Here is an 18607-nt window from a genome sequence, read left to right as displayed (position 1 = left end):
CAGGCCAGCCACAGCCACTCCCCTCTGCAGACACCAGAGACACTGTGATACACTCCATCGGGCCCTGGCTGAGGGATCTTCAGCTCTTTATTACAGGCTGGGACAGGGCACTGGGGCTATCCTCCCTCTCATCCTCCACATTGGAAGCAGTCGGGTCCTATCCCTGCCATTTCGTTCCAGGGAGGCATAGTGTCCTCGGTCTGTCCTAGGGCTGGAGGTCCATCAGCCAGGCCTCGTGAGCTCTAGGCTCGTCTGTGCACTGTCCTCTGAGTCCAGGGCTGGACAGCCCTTGTGATCCCCAAGGGAGTAGGGGTGCAGGGACAGAGAGCTCGCTGTTCTGCTCTCATCACATGGGGGCTTCTCGTGGGTCCTGGCATCAAGGTGGCCCTTCACAAGTCAAGTGGCCACCTCCCCAAGGAGCTGGCTCAGTCCCTCACAGCTCCTCTCGGACCCGAGGTGGTTTCCCAACTCTGTCCTGGACCCGCTGAAGCCTGCGGCTGGGGGGTTCTGGGGAAGGGTCTCTGCTTGGCGTTTCTTCCTCTTCCTCCTCCTCCTCCTCTTCCTCCTCTGGCTCCTTCAGTAGCTCTTTGGCTTCTGTCCACTCCTAGGGAGTGGGGAGGAGAGTCTGGCCCAATCCCCTGCATCACCTTGCCCCAAGGACCCTCCCTGGGGCATCTCAGCCCCTGCCCCTCATCCTTCACACACCAGGAGGGCCATCCCTTCCTGCTCCCGCTCCTCCTCACCTGCTCCCTGTGCTCAGGTGCCCAGGTGTGCCACAGTGCCAGGGCGCAGCGCCGTCCCCGCGTCACAGCCCACACACCGTGGGGATTCTCCCCACCGGAGCTGAAGGCCACAAGGCGTCCACAGCGAGGACGAACCTGAGCCTGGGGGGCGAGGGCAGGTTCAGCTCCAGGGATAGGTGCTCTCAGAGAACTTGGCCCCGACTGCCTAGAGCAGGATGGGGGCAGGGGCACAAAATGTTCAGCTCTCCTACCCATCACTTCCCATTCCTGAGTTCAGGGCCTATCTTGGGGGAAATGAGAAATCGGCCTCAACCCGAGGAGCACAAGTGCCAGACCAAGGCTAGAGGAGTTGGGAGCTAAAGAAAAGGGGCCTCCATGGAGGGCCTCCTGCTGGTCCCTTCCCAACCCCTGCCCAACCCTTTGGACCCAGGGTGATGCAATCTGAGGGTGCGAATGCAGTACCAGACTCTGGGTACTGGGGATAAGGATCTTGGGGACATTTTTCCACCTCAAGGAGGCCTTGGATTATCAGTAGCTGGCATTAGCGGAGAAGAAGCTAAGTGGGTAAAATGGAGAAATAAATGATGAAAACTCACTGCCCCTCTCCTTCTGCCCAATTCTAGCCCCTGGTTTATGCCTGGAATAGGGTTGGGGGTCCTGTGCTTTACCCACTCTACCTAAGGAGGTGAGGCAAACACTGAAGGCAGGGTGTGGAGGGGCCACTCGAGATCCCCTGAGGAGGGGTAATCAACCTCTAAGAGAGCCCCTGAACACAGACGAGTGGTGGAAAGGGCTGGGGAGGCCAGAAAAGGAAAGGGTTAAGGTGGCCCCAGGCCATTTCCCTGCATTTGCCTCTGGGAACCTTCTGTTTTGAATCCTGAGTCCACAGCTGGGCTCCCTGTGACACCCCCACACCCGCTACCCCGCTTACTGTGACCGTGAGGGCGTTAGGCTCTGTGAAGAACAGGTCCCCACCATGGAAGTCATCATTGAGGTAGAGGAGCCCACTGGAAAGGGAAGGAGACAACAGGCGGTGAGACCCCCAACCCAGGCCCGCCTGCCTGACCCCTGGGGGTGGGGGGCGCCCACCTGTAGTCACGATAGGTGTAGGCCGGGGGCTCCCTCCAGCACTCCCCAGTGTCGGGGTCCAGCACGCAATTGTCTGCGTGCACCGGGTGACTCAGGTCCATGCGCTGCTCTTGCTCTCCTGGGAAGCAAAGGGGCCTGGTGAACACCCCCGGGGCCCATCCACTGCCATCCACACCCACCCTGCGGCTTCGGGGGATCACTGCCGGGCCGAGCAGCCAGGCCCTCACCGGGGCAGGGGAGTCAGAAAACCCACAGAGTGCGGGGGCTGCTGAGGGTGTGCAGTGCCCAACAGGGGCTCGAGGTTGGGGAGGAACAGCTGGGGTCCCTGGCAATTACCTTCTATGGCACTCCGGCACACCAGGTGGGTGAAGGAAAGATGCAGGGGCCGCTCCGGGGAAAAGTAGGCCTGTGTCAACGTCCGGACGCGCTCGCTCACCTCCAGAAGCAGCTTAGCCCCCTGACTGCCCACGGCCCCGGCCCGGGCCAGCTGCAAGCGGAGAAAGGAAGGGCGGGAAAGGAGGGGACCATGGAAGGACAGCCCAGACCCAGCCCCTGCCCTACTTCCATTGCTCTCCACCCACGGGTTTGGAGTCTCAGCAACCGGCTCTGTCCATCAGCTCAAACTGCCCCTTCCATTGGCTCTGTGACCATAACCCAGGTCCCTACATCTCAGAACGCCTACCCCACCCCCAACTCTAGGCAGAGGACTCGGGTACTCTCGGTCTCCGGAGAGCCCTTCCACAGGAGAGGCCCAGGCCCGGGTTCCCAGCCTCCTGCATACCCTCTTCTCCGGTTCTGGGCTTCAGACCAGGGCAGGGGGGCTTCCTCTCACCTGTGCAGCCTTGAGCACTGTGAGCCCCTCAAAGCGTTCGTGGGGGGTGTGAGGGGAGCGGCGGCCACGATAGCCAGACCTGGCTCCAGCCTCAGCGGCATCCTGTGGAGGGAGAGAGTCGGCTGTGGAGTTATACTCCCTGGGTCCCAGGCTATCTCCCACCTCACTGCCCACAGGGATACAAGACCTTCCTCCAATCCTCCCGCTTCCTGCAAGAAGCTAGAAGCCCCCAAGGTTCTCTGGTGGCCCCCCTCCCTGAGCTGCTGCCCTTCATGCAGAATGACTATCTTCATGTCTGTATTGTCACTCTCTGGTAAAGATATGGAATCCCACTCACCGGGGCTTCTATGCCCAGAACGCTGGAGAGCTTCCTACAGTGGGGAAGGGGCCTCTGAGAGGCTAAGGGCTGTTGGGGAAGCGGGGCAGGAAGGGCTTGAGCATTCACTCCTGATGAGCTAATAATACAGGAGTCTCTCCAGAAACAAGGCCCTAGCAGGAGGTTTGATAGTCAGGCAAGGTCCCAACCAGCTCAAGGTGGGGAGACAGCAGGTCTCTGACCTTTTCCCACCTGACACACTCTTGGAGAATGTGAGGACCCTTGATGCTGAGTCCCAATTACCCAACCACCTATGCGAGTCTCATTACCTGGGGGTCTCCCGGTATTTGGATGTCCTTTTCCTGACACCTATTCTTTTGGTTGCTTTTTGAAACCACTACCTGTAACCCTGCATATAAATTCCATGGTCACCCAAGCCATCTAACCTTCTCTCCTTGTACTTATTCATTCAACAAATTTGTACTGAGTGCTTACTATATGTCAGGCACTGTTCTAGGCACTGAGTACACAGCTGCGAACATGAAAAGGTCCCTGCTCTCATGCAGTTCATATGTTGAGATAATAAATGAATAAACAAGCCAGATCAATTCAGATGGTGACAAGTGGTATAAAGAAAAAAACGGAGGCATCTATGTGGCCCAGTCGGTTAAGCGTCAGCTTTGGCTCAGGTCACAATCTCATAGTTTGTGAGTTCAAGCCCTGTGTTGGGCTCTGTGCTGACAGCTCAGAGCCTGAAGCCTGCTTCAGATTCTGTGACTCTCTCTCTCTGCCCCTCCTCTGTGCATGCTCTGTCTCTCTCTCCCTCAAAAATAAAATAAACATTAAAAAATTAAAAAAAAAGAAAGAAAAGAAAATTAAAACGGGGTTTCAACCTTGAGAGTACCCAGGCAGTGGTTAGGGGACAGCTAATTGATGAGGTGACATCCAAATTGAAAGCAAATGGTATGGGGCGCCTGGGTGGCTCAGTCGGTTGAGCGTCCGACTTCAGCTCAGGTCGCGATCTCAGGGTTCGTGAGTTCGAGCCCCACGTCAGGCTCTGGGCTGATGGCTCAGAGCCTGGAGCCTGCTTCTGATTCTGTGTCTCCCTCTCTCTCTGCCCCTCCCCCATTCATGCTCTGTCTCTCTCTGTCTCAAAAATAAATAAACATTAAAAAAAAATTAAAAAAAAAAAAAAAGCAAATGGTATGAAGGAGCCACTTCAACATGTGAGAGAGAAAATGTTCCAGGCTGCAGAAATAGTAAGTGCAAAGGTCCTGAGGCCTGAATGAATATAGTGTGATGAAGGAACAGAAAGAAAGTCCGATACTTGGGAGTTATCCCTGACTCTATCCTTTAGTCCTGAACTTCTCTATCTTTGACTTTCTAAATATTTTCTCATCTGTCCCCTCTCTCCATTTCCTTGCAATGAAGATCTAACCTAAGGCAGTGGCATGCTTGCATCACCCCAGAAGCCTCTCCCCTTACTTTCTTCGCCCACTGCATTCTCCACAGTGCCACTAGAGGGATCTACCAATTCTGCAGGATGGTGACTCAGGACCCTGCTCAACCCCTCCTTAAATTCTCCAATAAACTGTCTACCACCTACAAACTCCCTGGTAGGGTACAGGAGGCCCTTCGCCATCTCTTCTGTACCTCCACCTTTGGGTTCTCTCCCCTGGACCTCTTCTGGATGATCCACAGCCTGATGCTAATAGCGATAATAGATAATAGATAGATAATAGATAATGGCTAACCCTAAGCACTTTTTATATTCTTCTAACACCTTTACCATGTACTACCTCACAACCACCCTAAAAGAACCACTGCCTTTATCCCTGTTTTACAGCTCAAGAAACTAGGCTCAGAGACATGAAAATACACCGCGTGAGCTCACCCAGGTAATCACTGTCCCATGCTCTTAACTCCCATGCTCTACTGCACTTGCCAGAGTACCCCCTGTCCTTCCCCCTTCCAGCCTGGCTTTCTTCCCCTTCTCTGCTTGTTAACTCATCCTTAAGACTGAGCTCAAATGCCAGCCCACCTCCCTCCGCCCAGTAAGCCTTCTGTGACTTTTCATTTTGGTGCTTCTGTTTGGATGGGTACATGTAGCAAACTTACCCCTCGCTCTAATTATGTGTCTCGGTGTCTGATTCTTTCTCTATGCAGTGAGGTCCTGAAGGCAGGTCTACATTCATCTACCTCCCCCTGTAACCCAGTAGTTCTGAGTGCACAGCAGATACTCAGTGAGTGTGTGTGGAAGGCACACTGAGACTCAACCTGGTGAATATGGATCATTCAACCCAAACGAGCAGGGGATACGATGGATGGAAGAAGACGCCTGTGCGTCTGCTAAGCTATCAGCCAAGCCGATAATTAAACTCTCGGCTAATCAAGGAATCCTCGCCCGCACACTCACCCTTTTTTATCCCTTCATGGTTTTTGTTTTGTTCTTCCTATCAATTTCTAGCAAAATTCCTTTGTAAAGAGTGTCCACCCACCCCACCTCAGCTAAGAGGAAGGGAACTTGTCCACAGCGGCGAGGTAGGGGCAGGCGCAGGGCCCCTGGAGAACCAGAGATGACAGAACAGGGGGCAGGCTGGGTGTGCTGAGCCTGAGGTCCCTAACTAGCCAACAGTGCCTACTCACAGGTCTTCTTACCTTGGCCAGCTGCAGCAGCAGCCCACACTCAGCTGGGGTGAGCAGCCCGTCCAACACGGCCCGTTCTGACCCATTCAGCTGTCTTGCATCCTGGGTCAGGGTGACTCCCTCCAGGAGGAGGACATCTGCAGGGGAAGGAACAGGACAGAGAGCGTTGAGCGCCCCCCTGGGGGCAGACCCAGCAGTAGCTGGCGGCCCCCGGGCCCTCTCAGCTCCTGCTTCCTGCTCTCCTGGGAACTTACCCTTCCAGTGGGTCAAGGGCTTTGGCTGTGGCGGCTCATGGTCCCAAGGCCTCTTCTCTTGATCCTCTCTCAGGGGTGAGAGACATACTCAGTGGATGCACAGGCCAGTCCAGACCTTCCAGGACCCCTCCCTCACCTTCCAGCTCAGGCCAGGCCACTCCCACCACAGGGCATCTCCTACCTGAGCTTTTCTCTAAGTGCCTCTGGGATGACAGCTGCTGGGGTCCAGGAATCCTGGGACAGTCAGGAAAAGCACCATCACCCACCACATCCAGCCTGAACCCCTGACATTAGACTCTGAACTTTCAGAGAGGAAGGTAGAGGTGAGAAAAGCCCCAGACTCATTGTCAGGAGCCCTGGGTGCTGGGCCAAACTCTGTAACAACAACAACTGCTTACATAGAAGTATTTGTCAGGTGCTGTTCTAACAACTTTATACACAAAAGTGGACTACATGAAACTTTATTGTTTAATGTCCACAATAGTCTTATGAAACACCTTTTATCAAAAAAAATTTTTTAACATTTATTCGTTTTTGAGAGAGCGAGAGAGAGAGAGAGACAAAACGTGAACAGGGGAGGGGCAGAGAGAGAGGGAGACACAGAATCCGAAGCAGGCTCCAGGCTCTAAGCTGTCAGCAGAGCCCGACACAGGGCCTGAACTCACAAACCGTGAGATCATGACCCAAGCCGAAGTCAGATGCTCAACCGACTGAGCCACCCAGGTGCTCCAATCTTATGAAACACCTTGTCTTAATGTGCCCATTTTACAGTTGAAGACTAAGGAGTGTCTAGGTAGCTCAGCCAGTTAAGTGTCCTGACTCCTGATTTCAGCTCAGGTCATGATCTCACGGTTCTTGAGTTTGAGCCCCACATTGGGCTCTGCACTGACAGTGTGGAGCCTGTTTGGGATTCTCTCTGCCCCTCCCCTGCTCATGGGCTCTCTTTCTCTCTCTCTCTCTCTCTCTGTCTGTCTCTCTGTCTCTCTCAAAATAAATAATAAAACTTAAAAAAAAAAAAAAAAAGACAGGAGCACCTGGGTGGCTCAGTCAGTTGCATGTCCAACTTCAGCTCAGGCCATGGTCTTGAGGTTCGTGGGTTTGAGCCCTGAGTCGGGCTCTGTGCTGACAGCTCAGAGCCTGGAGCTTGCTTCAGATTCTGTGTCTCCCCCTCTCTCTGCCCCTCCCCTGCTCATGCTCTGTGTCTGTCTCTCTGTCTCTCTCTCAAAAATAAACAAACATTAAAAAAAAAAAAAAAAAAGACTCTAAGACACAGAGAGGTAGAGTAACATGCCCAAGATCACACAGCTAGTCAGTGACAGAGTTGAGACTCAAACTAGCTTTAGAGGGGCACCTAGTGTCTCAGTCAGTAAAGCACGTGACTCTTGATCTTGGGATCCTGAGGTCCAGCCCCATGTTGGGTGTGGAGCCTTCTTAAAATCCATCCATCCATACATACATACATACTAAACTAGCTTTAGAGGCTATGCTTTGAACCAGAGGATCTCAAACAAGGAGATTCTGCCCCACAGGGGCATTTGGCAATGTCTGGAAACATTTTTGATGGTCATGACTCAGAAAGTGCTATTGACATCTATTGGGTAGAGGCCAAGGGAGCTGCTGAACATTCTACAATGCCTAGGAAAGCCCCCTTCTGCTCCCCTACAAAGAATTATCAAGTCAAAAAAGTCAATGGTGCCAAGAAGGTTGAGAAAACCTGCTTTATGCTATCATCCTAGCAATGAACAAAACTCTGCCCTTTCGTTTCCTCGTATGACTACAATAAAAAGAACAGTAATGAAAGCAGCAGCAACAGAACCTTCTCTAATTTCTAGCAAGTGCTATGGTTTCAAGAGTCCCATGAGACAGGTGTGATGTTCCCATTTTACAGGTAAGGAAATTGAGGCTGAGGCGAGTGAGGGTCCAGAGCTTGTTTATGGCAGAGAAGAGACCAACACCTAGGCCTGCATGACCCCAAAGCTGCCCTCTACTACAGGTACCTGCCTCTGTCCCTGAAAAACTGGGAATGCAGACTCCTCTCCAAGCCTCCAGGGAGGGTGGGAAACAAATGGATGGCATCACTGTTCTCCTCCTCCTGGGGGCGCACTGAAAAGTAGGATGGAGAGAAGGGGAGATACTCACAGGATCCTTGAAGCTGGTCCCCAGGTGCTCCATGGCGTAGTAGAGCTGTCTCTTCTCCCCCAAGGATCGAAGGATGAATTGCCGGATGTCCTGAGGCAGGGTGGGCAGCAGGGAGAAGGGGGTGAGACAAGGAGACTGGGGCAGGGAAGTTAAGGCTGGAGGATGGTGGGGGGAGGAGCGTGTGTGTGTGTGTGTGCGCGCGCGCGCGCGCGCGCGCGCGCGCGCGCATCTGTGTGCACGCACAGGAGGACACATAAGGCAGGGGCAAGGAGTGGTGAAGTTCAGGGAAGGGGGATGGCTGGCACATGGACTCGGGAAGGAGAGTCTGAAGTGGGGGGCAGGGAGCAGAGACAAGTCCGATGCGGATCTGGGGTTGCCTGTAGTGGACCAGATGGGGAGACAGAGTCCGGGTGACTCCGCAGGTGTATTTGATTTCGGGTTACCTCACAGAGTGAGGATGGAGCCGGGGGTTACCTCTCTTGGCCCGAGGCCAGGTCTCGGCTCTCCCAGCTGGGCCTGATACTGGTTCAGAGCCTTCTTGGCAGCCTCATCTTCCGGGTAGAAGAGCAGGACACTCAGGACATTTTCCATAGCCTGGGACAGATTCCCCACTGGAGACAGAGCAAGAGGGTGGGGGCGGGGCCCAGAGACTGAGAAGGGCAGAGGCAGAGAAGACGGGGAGACAGAGGCCGAGCCAGAGAAGGTGGTCTCCCAATGCCAAACAACTCCAGAGCCCCCATTCCCCCTGGCAGGCACACTCATCCATTGCTTCTCTCCAGAGCTTACTCAAACATACCTGAGCTGTACAGGCAGAGTTCAAAGGGGAGGAAGAGAGGAGAGATTAAAGGAAGGTGAGAAGCAGCAAGGGCAGAAGGAGCCCTGTGACCCATCTCCCGAGCTTTCCACAACGGCGCCAAAGGAGAGCAAACGAGAGTTCTCCTGGAGTGATGGTCCCCACGGAGCCCTGACCGACTAGAGATCCAGAGACAGATGGGAGGGATGCAGAGATGGGGCTCAGGATACCATCAGAGGCAAACCTTCACTTCCCCTGTTTCCAACCCCAGTCACCCTTCCCCAACTGACCCTGAGCATGGGCCTCGTGCAGCCGCCTCAGCTGGCTGGGAAGGAAGTCAGGGACAGGGAAGCTGCGGCCAGGACGTGTGGCTGTGTCCCCCACACAGCGCTGCCGGCACTGTAGGACCCGAATCCAGTGCCCTGCAGAGGACACAGGTGAACCATTCAGCTTGTGATGCCTCTCTCTGTGGCACCACGAACCCCCAGCTCCTTACCTGCAATGGTCTCATAGAGGCCCCCCTGACCTCCAGTCCCTTCCTCCTCCTCTTCCTCCCTTTGCTGCTCCTCAGGCCCCTCGCAGCCAGCCCGGCAGCTCTCCACCTGGGCCAGGCTCTCCTGCAGGGCCTCCTCTAGCCGGGGCAGTGCCAGTGCTGCTTCCTGACGCCCCAGTAGCTCCAGGCCATCGTCATAGGCTGCCTGTCGGGGAGGGGGGTGGGCGGTCACCCGAGATCCTGGGGGTAGGGTGCCAAACAAGATTGGGGGGTAGAAAGAAGGGGCGGGGCGTTGGTCTCATTTGGGGCATGGACTCCAGACCCCACTTCACCTTGGGGAATATAGGGTGGGTCTCAGGATCGGAATGGTAGAACACGGGACTTGAGTGATCCTCAGGAAGAAAGCTAAGTCCCAGAGAGGGACTCTCCATCCAGGGTTACTGAGGACACGCATCTCCTGACACCTGAGCTACACAGGTCAGAGCCCAGTGAGCCCCATGGACCCAGCCAGTCAAAGGGTCTCACCCAGTATGGGGGAGTCTCCAGGTCCCGGAAGCTCTGGGGCCGCACCCTAGACATACGTCTGTACTTGGCCATGTCCTCCCGCATCTGGAGGTGTGTTGGGTTTGCTACAAAGAAGGTGTGTGCTGCGGCGGCTGCCAGGTCCAGCTTCTTCAGCTGAGAAGTGGGAAGGATGAGGAAGTTAGTGCCCTCAGGTATTGGGGTCAGACCTCTCTCTCTGCCCCCTCACTGTCCTTCCCATTCCACACGCACAGCAGGAACTGCCCCGAGACCATCTGGAAGACTTGTCCATCTCTTAACCTCCAGACCCCCTAGAAACCAGTATTCTGGGGAAGTTCAGGAGTCTGGTTGCTAAGGAAAGAGGGGTTTCAAGACTTTGGAGCGGGTGCGATATGGGCAGAGGGACCTCAGGGCCTGAGTTTGGGAGATAAGGTGCAAGTGATGGCTAAGTGCGGTAGGGAAGTGGGGGAGACCTGAGCGGCCAGTAAAACCCGCAGGTCTCTAGGACCCTGAGCTGAGGTGTGTGGGACCAGCGCCCCCCTCTCCCCAGCCACGTAGGCATTAGCTACTGAACTAGTAGCTGCGGCCCGCCCCCCAGACGTCCGGCCTCACCGCTCCTCAGCTTTGCCCCCGCCAGGCAAAGGCTCACACTCAACGCACCGCCCCCCCCCCCCACGCCAATACTTCCAGTCCAACGGTGGGGTTTCCCCCCATCCCCTCCGCTTCGCTCCTAGGAAGAGGCTGCTATCACCCCACGTAGGTCTCAGGAAGACCTAACATTTCAGGCCCCTTCCCTCCGTCTCCGATCTATTTCCACCCTGTCTCAGGAACCCATCCAGCCCCGCTCCAACTTTGCTCCCACTCTCCCTTAGGCTGTCCCTCGGCGACCGCAACAGGTACTTGACGTGGTTTTCATGGGACCTGCTCAAAACGAGAGGTCCGTTGACCGCCCTCCCACCCCCCCCCCCCCCCCAGCCCCACCCGGAGTCCCGGGCGCCGGCTTTCCGCCCTCTCCTGGCGAGCTCCAAGTAGCGGCGCAGCGCGGGTCGGGGCAGGACCCGGAAAGGGCCCGGGCGGCTCCCGCACCTGGTAGTAGGCCCTCTGCAGGTAGTTGTAGGGCTCCCGGCGGCGGAAGGCGTCCCGGAGCGCGCTCCCCACGCGGAGCCGCGCCGCGCCCCCGGGGCCCAGCCTCTGCACCCCGCACTGGGTCAGGCACTCGGCCCGTCGGAGCGCGGCGCGAAGCAGCAGCCGCTCCCAGGCCCCCTGCGCCGGGCCGGGCCCGGAGTCCGGGGCGTCGAGCAGCACGGCGGGGAGTGCGGCCCCCGGTTCGGCCGCACAGCGCGCCCCGCAGTCCCGCCGCGCGCGGCCCAGGGCCGCCTGGCTCCGCAGCGCCTCCCGCAGCAGCGCCACGGCCGGCGCCCAAGCCCCGGCCGCGTAGGCGCGCAGCCCGTCCGCGTAAAGCAAGTCCGGGGCCTGGGGGGGCGCACCCGGGGACAGCCGGGCCAGGCCTGGGGGCTCGGGGGACCCCGGCGGAGGCAGCAGCAGCAGTAGCAGCAGCAACCGAAGGAGCCGGAGCATGGTGCCGGAGGCGCCGGCCGGCTGCCGAAGCGGAATGCGGGAGCCCAGAGGGAGAGAGAGGATAGGGGGATGGGAGAGGGAGGGGAAAGGAAGGAGAGAGGGAGAGGAGGGAGGAGAGGAAGAGAGAAGGAATGAGCGGGGCCAAGGAGTGCTGATGGAGCCCAGATTCAACCCATATTGGCCACTATGAGAGCCAGGGAAGTCAGGAAGCCTGGCAGCGAGTGGAGAAAGCAGTCTTTAAGACGAAGGGTAGTGTGGGAGGCCGAGAAACAGGCGGGCCGTGAAGAGCAGATGGCAAAGGGCTGGAACTGGAGCGGGACCGGTGCTTTGGAAAACAGCATGGGGAGCCTCTTAGGACCCTCGACTCCAACCCTGAGGCCCATGGGGTGAATGTAGCTACCGCAGCTGTGTTCCCCTCCACTCTGTGCCCCGCCCACCCCCGCCCACACACTGATGAGTCCAGGACCAGGAGTGTAGAAGCCTCCCATACACCTACCCACACACACTTTTGGAAAAAGACCTTTAAGATGCAACATGGGATGCAGGCCTGTGATACCAAGTCAGGCCCAAATCCTTTCCTGCCCAGAAAGTGAGGCCTTAGGTGGATCTGGGGGAAGGAGGAGAGCTGGAGCATGGCAGATGGAATCACACCCTGAAACCACCTTCCACCAATCTGAACAAAGATCCTTCACGCCCCAAACCAGCACACTCAAGTGTCCCCTCATGCCCAGCACAAGATGCTCTTATATGCCCGTCCCTGTGGATGTCTTCCTGTTTGAGTTTGTCCTTCTCCGGGTGTATTTCTGTGCCTCTGTCCACAGCCCCTGCTCTATTTTGTCCTCGCTGAGCCATTCCACCGCCCAGCCTCCAATCATATCCTTTACCACTCTAGTACAATGGACACCAAGGTTTCCATGGCAACACTTCAGGCTTTAATACAATTTGCTAAGGATGATGGAAGGTGAGTAGGACATCTCTGGTCATCGAGATAGGAGACAGCGGGGGCTCCGGGCCCCAGATCCAGCGCCCATCTCCCCGGAGTCTGGAGGCACCTGCCCTAGGCTCAGGGCCAGAACAGGTGATACTCACTCAGGGCCCCTCATCTGAGTCCTGCAGGCCCACTTGGGCTCACAGCGTCAGCTGGGGGAAAATGGGATTACCTGGGCCCCAGGATCCTCCCCAAGGTCTTGCACTCCCCTCACCTCCTGTCAGGGAGCAGCGTCTCCCTGCACTTAAGCCCAAAGGAAGTCCAGCGGCTCTGCTGTCAGGGGACCCAAGGGAAAGCCTGCGGGGTGAGAGGCCCAGGGGCCTGGGCCGGCGAGGAGAGGGCCCCGGCGAAGCAGTTGGAGAAGGCAGAGGTGTCTCATCAATGAAGGTGGTGATCTCTTCCCGGAAGAAGCCAGGACCCCGTGGGGGTCCCCCACCTGACCCCAACATCCCACCCTCCAGGAACTGGCGAAGGCTGGCCAGCCCCCCACCTTCGGCTTCCTCCTCATCCTCCTCATCCTCCAGCCTTTGTCTTCGTCCCAGGTACTCAGGAGGGCCCCCCAGGGCTCGGCTCTGGGCTGGGAGGACCCGGATGTCATCAGAGGACGACCACTTATGTAGGATGGAGCCTGGTGCCCGAGGTGTAGAGAAGATGTTGGTCTCATCATGGGACAGACGGCGGGACAGGGGGACCTGGGGAGAGGAGCAAGTAGACCCAGAGGGGCTATAGGGACAAAGGGGGTAAAGGCAGGAACCTAAGTGGGGACGCTGCAAGATGGCTTCACCCCCTTAAACTTTTGCAAAACATCCTCTGGGGGCTGCTGGGCGGCTCAGTCGGTTAAGCATTAGACTCTTGATTTCAGCTCAGGTCTTGATCTCCGGGTTTGTGAGTTGGAGCCACGCATCCGGCTCTGCGCTGACAGTGTGCAGTCTACTTGGGATTTTGGGATTCTCTCTCTGCCTGTCTCTCTGCCCCTCCCCTGCTCTCTCTCAAAAATAAACTTAAAAAAAAAAAAAATCCTCTGATGGGCAAACCTGGTTCTGAGAGGTCTGAAGGGAAGCCTCTCTTGCCACACTTTTCTTTCACCTACCCCTTAGGTGCCCTGCAGGCCAGGGCTAGGGAATGGGGAGTCAGGATGGCTCTCAGAGACTGGACACAAGAAGAACGGGGATACCCACAATAGGAGGTTCATTCCCTAGTCCCATACCTGTAAGTAGTGGACCCTCTCAAGAGGGGGAAACAGCATGTGCCTTCCAGGCAACAGCTTCACCTGGGTGGGGTCCCTGCCCCCTGGTCCTGTGGCACCATTAGCATCAAAACGAACTTTGCACACTCGGCCATCTGCATAGTCATCACAGCCGCCATCTAGGAGAGAAAAGGGGCAGAGTGGTTACAGGCAGGGAATACCCACTCCCCTCCTCTCCCCTACCCCCCCTTAAAACTTCCTGCCCCCTTCTTAAGCCCCAGAGAATCCTTCTGTTCACACTAGTCTGTAAGCTCCAAGAGGAAAAGCAGGAGCGTCTAACATCTGTTGCATTTAGTGCTTAGTCCCTAGTGCTTCATACATACAGACGTATTTATTGAAACAGTTACAACCCCACCCCCAACAACTGTCCCTGTAGCTGGGGGTGTGTCTCAGGGAGGCTAACCTCCCCTTAATTCCACAGCCTTCCTTTATGGTTGTGTTAGGACTCTGGCCTGTTTCTCAGGCACTCTTTCTGGAGAGTGGAGGCAAAGCTGGGTAGTGTGGGCTTCCAGCGGGGAACCGACGCCCAGTGGAGGGAGCTCCCAGTACAGAAGGAAGCAATGGGCGGGCGTACATCGGGTTGCGTGATAAGGAAAAAGGGAGCCTGGAGTCAGCCCAAGGGTGGCGCGGGTTCCGTCCAGCAGGGGGCACTCAAGGGCAGCCCATCCCCACACGGAGAAGGGCTGGTAGAAATGGGCAGAAGAGGGAGTCCAAGCCCCCGGGAAAGCCAAAGCCCGGTCCCTCCTCTGACCGTCGTCACCATCCTCCTCCGACATGATGGCCACGCACTGCTCCCACACAGTGCGCACGTCGGCACGGTAGCGCTCGCAGGACCAGATGAAGGAGGGCAGCAGCAGCGTCTGCGCCATGGAGCACCACAGCACAGCCAGCACCATCCACGGCGGAGCCGAGTCCGACTTAAGGGAGAAGAAGCTCACCACCTAGCGGGAGGATGGGGAATGGCGCGGGGTCACGACCCAGAGCTCAGAGGTCCCACTTGACCCCAGATCCAATATCCTAGTGCAGTGGGTGGACAAGAAGGAAAGGATGGCCCGGTTCACAGAGGATCGTGACAGAGGCAAAGTTGGAGGTGGAATGGGATGAACAGAGGGAAAGGGACTGATTCAGAGGAAGATCAGGGGCAAGTAGTGAAGATAAAGCCCCCGAGGGGTTGGGGGAGAAGCAGAGGTGGTAGAGAAAACTTGAACACAGAGAGAAATTCAGGAAGAGGGACTAGATGGGGATGCAAAAAGCTGGGGTGGTGGGGTGAGCTCTCTGGGGTTTCCACCCAGAGTGCTGAGAGGCCCTGTGGTAACCGGAGAGTGGCAGGGAATGGAGAATGGAGGTCCAGGGGCTGAAGCAGGGAGACACAGGGTACATGGTGGAGCTGGAAGATAGGTGGAGGCAGTAAAAGACGGATGACAGGGTTGAGCAGCAGCAACCGGGAAACAGATGATGAGGCTGGGGGTGACGGGAACCAGGAGACGGATGACAGAGGTGGGGGGCTCACAAATGTAGCAGGGGTGGGCAGAAAAGAGGAAGGTGGACGGCGGAGCTGCTGTATGGCTGATGACTTCGAGGTCAGGTGGTTGTGCTGGGGCCTGGATATTAGGGATAGCAGGTGGGGGACCCCAATCTCACCAAGATGGGCACCCCTGTGAGTGAGTCATAGAGAAAGACGATGGCGCTGACCAAGTTGGTGACCTGCAGGGATGTCTTGGCCGACTCAGAGCCGTCCAGCGAGGACCGCCGCTTGCCTCTGGCATCCTCCACCACAATGGCTGGCACCTCAAAAGCTGGCCGGGTACCCAAACCCCCTGGCCCACCCCCCTTGGCCCCACCCCCAACCCCCGCTCTCCGGGCCAGCCGAGCCCTCCGGGGCCGGGCCCACAACGTCTGGTAGAAGGTGATGGCCACACAGACCAGCCCCATGACAATGCCCCCAAGGAGCAAGAGGCTGAAGCAGACGCCAAAGCCCAGGCCAATCTTGGAGACTATGAACTGGCAGCCACGGGCGTAGTACCGCTCGCCATTGTTGTGCCAGCCGATGGAGGGCAGCGTGGAGAGGATGAAGCTGACCATCCAGATGCCCATGACAGCATGCAGCGCCTGCTTCTTGGCGTTGCTGAGGCGGTAGTTGACGGGCCAGCGCACCATCCACATGCGATGGTAGGAGAGCGAGGCGACTGTGAAGCAGGTGGCCAGGGCCAGTGTGTAGTAGGTGGACACAAAGACCTTGCAGATGCTCTCGTTCCAGTCATAGTCAGAGGAAGCCTGCCGCCGTAGCTGCACCACGGCGAAGGTGGTGAGGGGCACAGCCGCCATGAGTATGTGTGTGCCCGCCAGGAAGCAGAGCAGTAACTCCAGCGGCTTGTGCTTTTGCTGCTTGGCCGAGATGCTGAGGATGATCCAGGCATTGGCCAGCAGTGCCAGGAGCCCACAGGCCAGCCAGGACAATGCGTTTGAGCGCAGGGAGGCCTCCTCTGCCCCTGCCCCGCCCCGAGCCATCCTATCCTCGGTCCCCCCACCCCCCCTTGAACTCCTGGGGGTGGGGGCTAGGTCTCACCCTGGAGCCCCACTCACACACACACCCATTATGCGTACAATCCTTGCCCTGTAGTGAAGCAGGCCACGGCTAGGCCTACCTTCCTGCTCAGCATTGCATGACCGACCCAGCTAAAGTCAGGTGTGGAGGGCAGGGGAGGAGACTGAGGGTCAGCAGAGGTGATCCTCAGCCTCCATACCGGGTGGGGCCCTTCCTGAAGTATCCCTGTAATTGAGGGGAAGGGGGAGGGGGAAGGGGAAGAGGAGCGGGAGGAGCAAGCTGACTGCTTTCCCAACTACGAGGCTGGCTGAGGAGCTCTGGTCCCCATGCCGGGACTTCCAGTTCTCTTCTTCCTCTGGTTCTTGACCAGCCTGGGATCTTCTGGGCACCCCAAGGGGTGTGGGGGTAAGGCTCAGCCACCTGGACAAACTGCAAGGGAGAAACGACATGTGGTGGTGGGGAGGGCAAAGGTAGGGCTTGGGCTGGTCTCCAGCTGACTTCCTGTGCCCCCTTCTCTGGAAAGTATACGCAAACAACCTATTACTAGGGGTCATAGGGTCATTCAGAACATTCTCCTGCCTTAAACCAGATGGCCAATCCCATAGCCCACACAGGTAAGAGCCCTGCTTTCCAGACCTTCAGGGAAAGAAGATATTCTGACCTCCTGTCTCCTACCCTTTTTCAGCCCTTTTTCCTCCCTCTGTCATTCCCTGGTCCCTTCTTCTTATATCCTCTGCTCAGTAGTATTCAATCCCTATCTTCATGTCCCTGAATCTCTCTTCAGGGCTACTGATGGCAGATACATGACTTGTTTCTTCTTGAGGGTTCATGGTAAACTGGGATATGTGTGCTAACACAGCTCCTCCCCGATGCTCCAGCTCCTGGGCCCAGGGCTCTTGGTGCTCAGCCCCATTTCCCCCAAGCCTGCATGATCCCCCTCTAGCTCACTAGGGACCTGGGAAGATGGGAGAAAGGAAGCCAGGGACCGAGGAGGGGGGGGGGGGGCTAGGGAACCCGAAGGCGGGGAAACCGCTGACATCAGAAGCATCCAGAAATGGAAAGATGGGGAACTAGGGGGAAGGAAGGAGGAGAGTTTGAGCAGAAGAGAAAGAAGGGGCAAAGTGATAGTATCTGAAAATAGAAGGAAAACCCCAGAGACCCTTCACAAGAAGGCTTATGAGGGAAGAGGGGTTGCATGGAACGAGGGAGCAGGAAATAGGAAAAAGCCCAATGTTGAATAAGGTACAGCATCCCACTGGTAGATCTCCACTCTTTCCTCCCATGCCCCAGCCTCAGTTTCCCTCTGATGGGAAGGAGGATAGTCCTGAATTTCCTGAAGCTGAGCTTCAGTGAGCCCTTGGGAGGGGACTAAGAGGAAATCAGATGAAATCCCGAACAGAGTGGAGGCAAGAAGGATGAGCTAATGGCTTTGGGGGCAAATAGGGGTAAAAATGGGGCACAGAAGTGAGAGGGTCTACTTCCTGTGGAAGAATCTCAGATCCTAGCCCTCCCTGAGAGGTCCTAGTCCGCCCCCCACCTTTGTTCCCTCCGGAGCCCAGTATACCCTAGTTGCCATGGCAATGGCCAGCCAGAGGGAGGTGGAAGGAATTGGTCAGAAGCGCTCCCCCCCCCCCCCCCACTACTCTCCCCTACAGCCTGGCACCCCTTCCCACCTACCCTCACCCAGGCCCAGCGGGTGGGTTTAGGAAAAAAGAGATGGGGAGTCAGAGAGGGAGGGAGGCAGGAAGGATGTGAAGGACAGAGAGGAGGTGAAGGACAGAGAAAGATCAGAGGAAGGTGGGAGGGAGGATCTGGGGGACTCCACCGCTGTCAGGGGTCCCTCGCCCTTCGGGGTGAAGGGGTAAGGTCAGGCGACTCCTCCCTCCTGCCACCCACCTTGTTCTCCAGGGCAGTGACAGCAGGTGGCTGGGGAGGAGGGGCCGGCCGGAGGGGAGAGAAGGCGGTTGGGGGGAGGAGAGGAGGGGGCCGCGGGGGACAGGGCGGGGGTCGTCTTACCTCTGGCTGCGCCCGGCACTGCCATGGAGACCGCACTCCCGACGCGGCTCGCCCGGGCTCCCGCCGCCCGCCGGCTCCAGCTCGCCCGCCCTCCTCCTTCCCTCCCTCCTTCCCTCCGGGCCTCCCTCCCCCTCCTCGGTCCCAGCCTCCCGGGCTCGGTCCGCCGCTCACTCAGTCTCTGCCCCCCCCAGATCTGTCCAAGCCCCCTTCTCCCGGAGGCATGCCGCCCGTGAGCCCCGGGTCCGGGTCCGGCAGGGAAGCGGCTCGGGGGGCGCGGGGGCGAGTGCGGGGCGGGGAACTGGACGGCGGTGACTTGGAGGGGGAGGGGCAAGGAAGGCGCCGGCAGGGAGGGGGCGAGGACGCTGGCGGGGAACCGGCTTCATTGGTGAGACGGTTCGTGTCCTGCC

At 57.5% G+C, this 18607-nt stretch overlaps 2 protein-coding genes across 2 annotated transcripts; both read right to left on the bottom strand.

The window, feature by feature from the left end:
* Positions 1-69: 69 nt before the first annotated feature.
* P3H3 (prolyl 3-hydroxylase 3) lies at positions 70-11668 on the bottom strand. The gene is made up of 15 exons (XM_045463060.1): positions 10914-11668; positions 9831-9983; positions 9309-9510; positions 9103-9234; positions 8494-8630; positions 8020-8109; positions 6062-6114; positions 5881-5948; positions 5639-5763; positions 2665-2766; positions 2169-2319; positions 1833-1950; positions 1675-1750; positions 744-884; positions 70-604 (listed from the first exon to the last, which is right to left on the bottom strand). The coding sequence occupies exons 1-15, from the start codon at positions 11403-11405 to the stop codon at positions 434-436; spliced, it is 2211 nt and encodes a 736-aa protein (XP_045319016.1). The 5' UTR covers positions 11406-11668; the 3' UTR covers positions 70-433.
* A 646-nt stretch (positions 11669-12314) lies between these two features.
* Positions 12315-18511, bottom strand: GPR162 (G protein-coupled receptor 162). Its single transcript, XM_045463061.1, has 5 exons — positions 18201-18511; positions 15281-16613; positions 14391-14580; positions 13601-13758; positions 12315-13085 (listed from the first exon to the last, which is right to left on the bottom strand). Exons 2-5 carry the CDS (start codon positions 16145-16147, stop codon positions 12534-12536), a joined length of 1767 nt encoding a protein of 588 aa, XP_045319017.1. The 5' UTR covers positions 16148-16613; positions 18201-18511; the 3' UTR covers positions 12315-12533.
* Between the last annotated feature and the right edge of the window lie 96 nt (positions 18512-18607).

Source organism: Leopardus geoffroyi, chromosome B4 (genome assembly GCF_018350155.1).
Source record: "Leopardus geoffroyi isolate Oge1 chromosome B4, O.geoffroyi_Oge1_pat1.0, whole genome shotgun sequence".
Taxonomy (NCBI): Eukaryota; Metazoa; Chordata; class Mammalia; order Carnivora; family Felidae; genus Leopardus; species Leopardus geoffroyi.
This window is presented reverse-complemented; position numbering and strand designations above follow the sequence as displayed.

Excerpts from the sequence above, each read along its gene's own strand:
- P3H3 (XM_045463060.1), bottom strand. The coding sequence starts at position 11,405 with ATGCTCCGGCTCCTTCGGTTGCTGCTGCTACTGCTGCTGCTGCCTCCG. Across the intron at positions 9,984-10,913 it reads TGCAGAGGGCCTACTACCAG|CTGAAGAAGCTGGACCTGGC; the intron begins GTGCGGGAGCCG and ends CCCACTTCTCAG. Across the intron at positions 1,951-2,168 it reads GTGCCGGAGTGCCATAGAAG|GAGAGCAAGAGCAGCGCATG; the intron begins GTAATTGCCAGG and ends TTTGCTTCCCAG.
- GPR162 (XM_045463061.1), bottom strand. The coding sequence starts at position 16,147 with ATGGCTCGGGGCGGGGCAGGGGCAGAGGAGGCCTCCCTGCGCTCAAAC. Across the intron at positions 14,581-15,280 it reads TCACAGGGGTGCCCATCTTG|GTGGTGAGCTTCTTCTCCCT; the intron begins GTGAGATTGGGG and ends TCCTCCCGCTAG. Across the intron at positions 13,759-14,390 it reads GGAGGAGGATGGTGACGACG|ATGGCGGCTGTGATGACTAT; the intron begins GTCAGAGGAGGG and ends TTTCTCTCCTAG.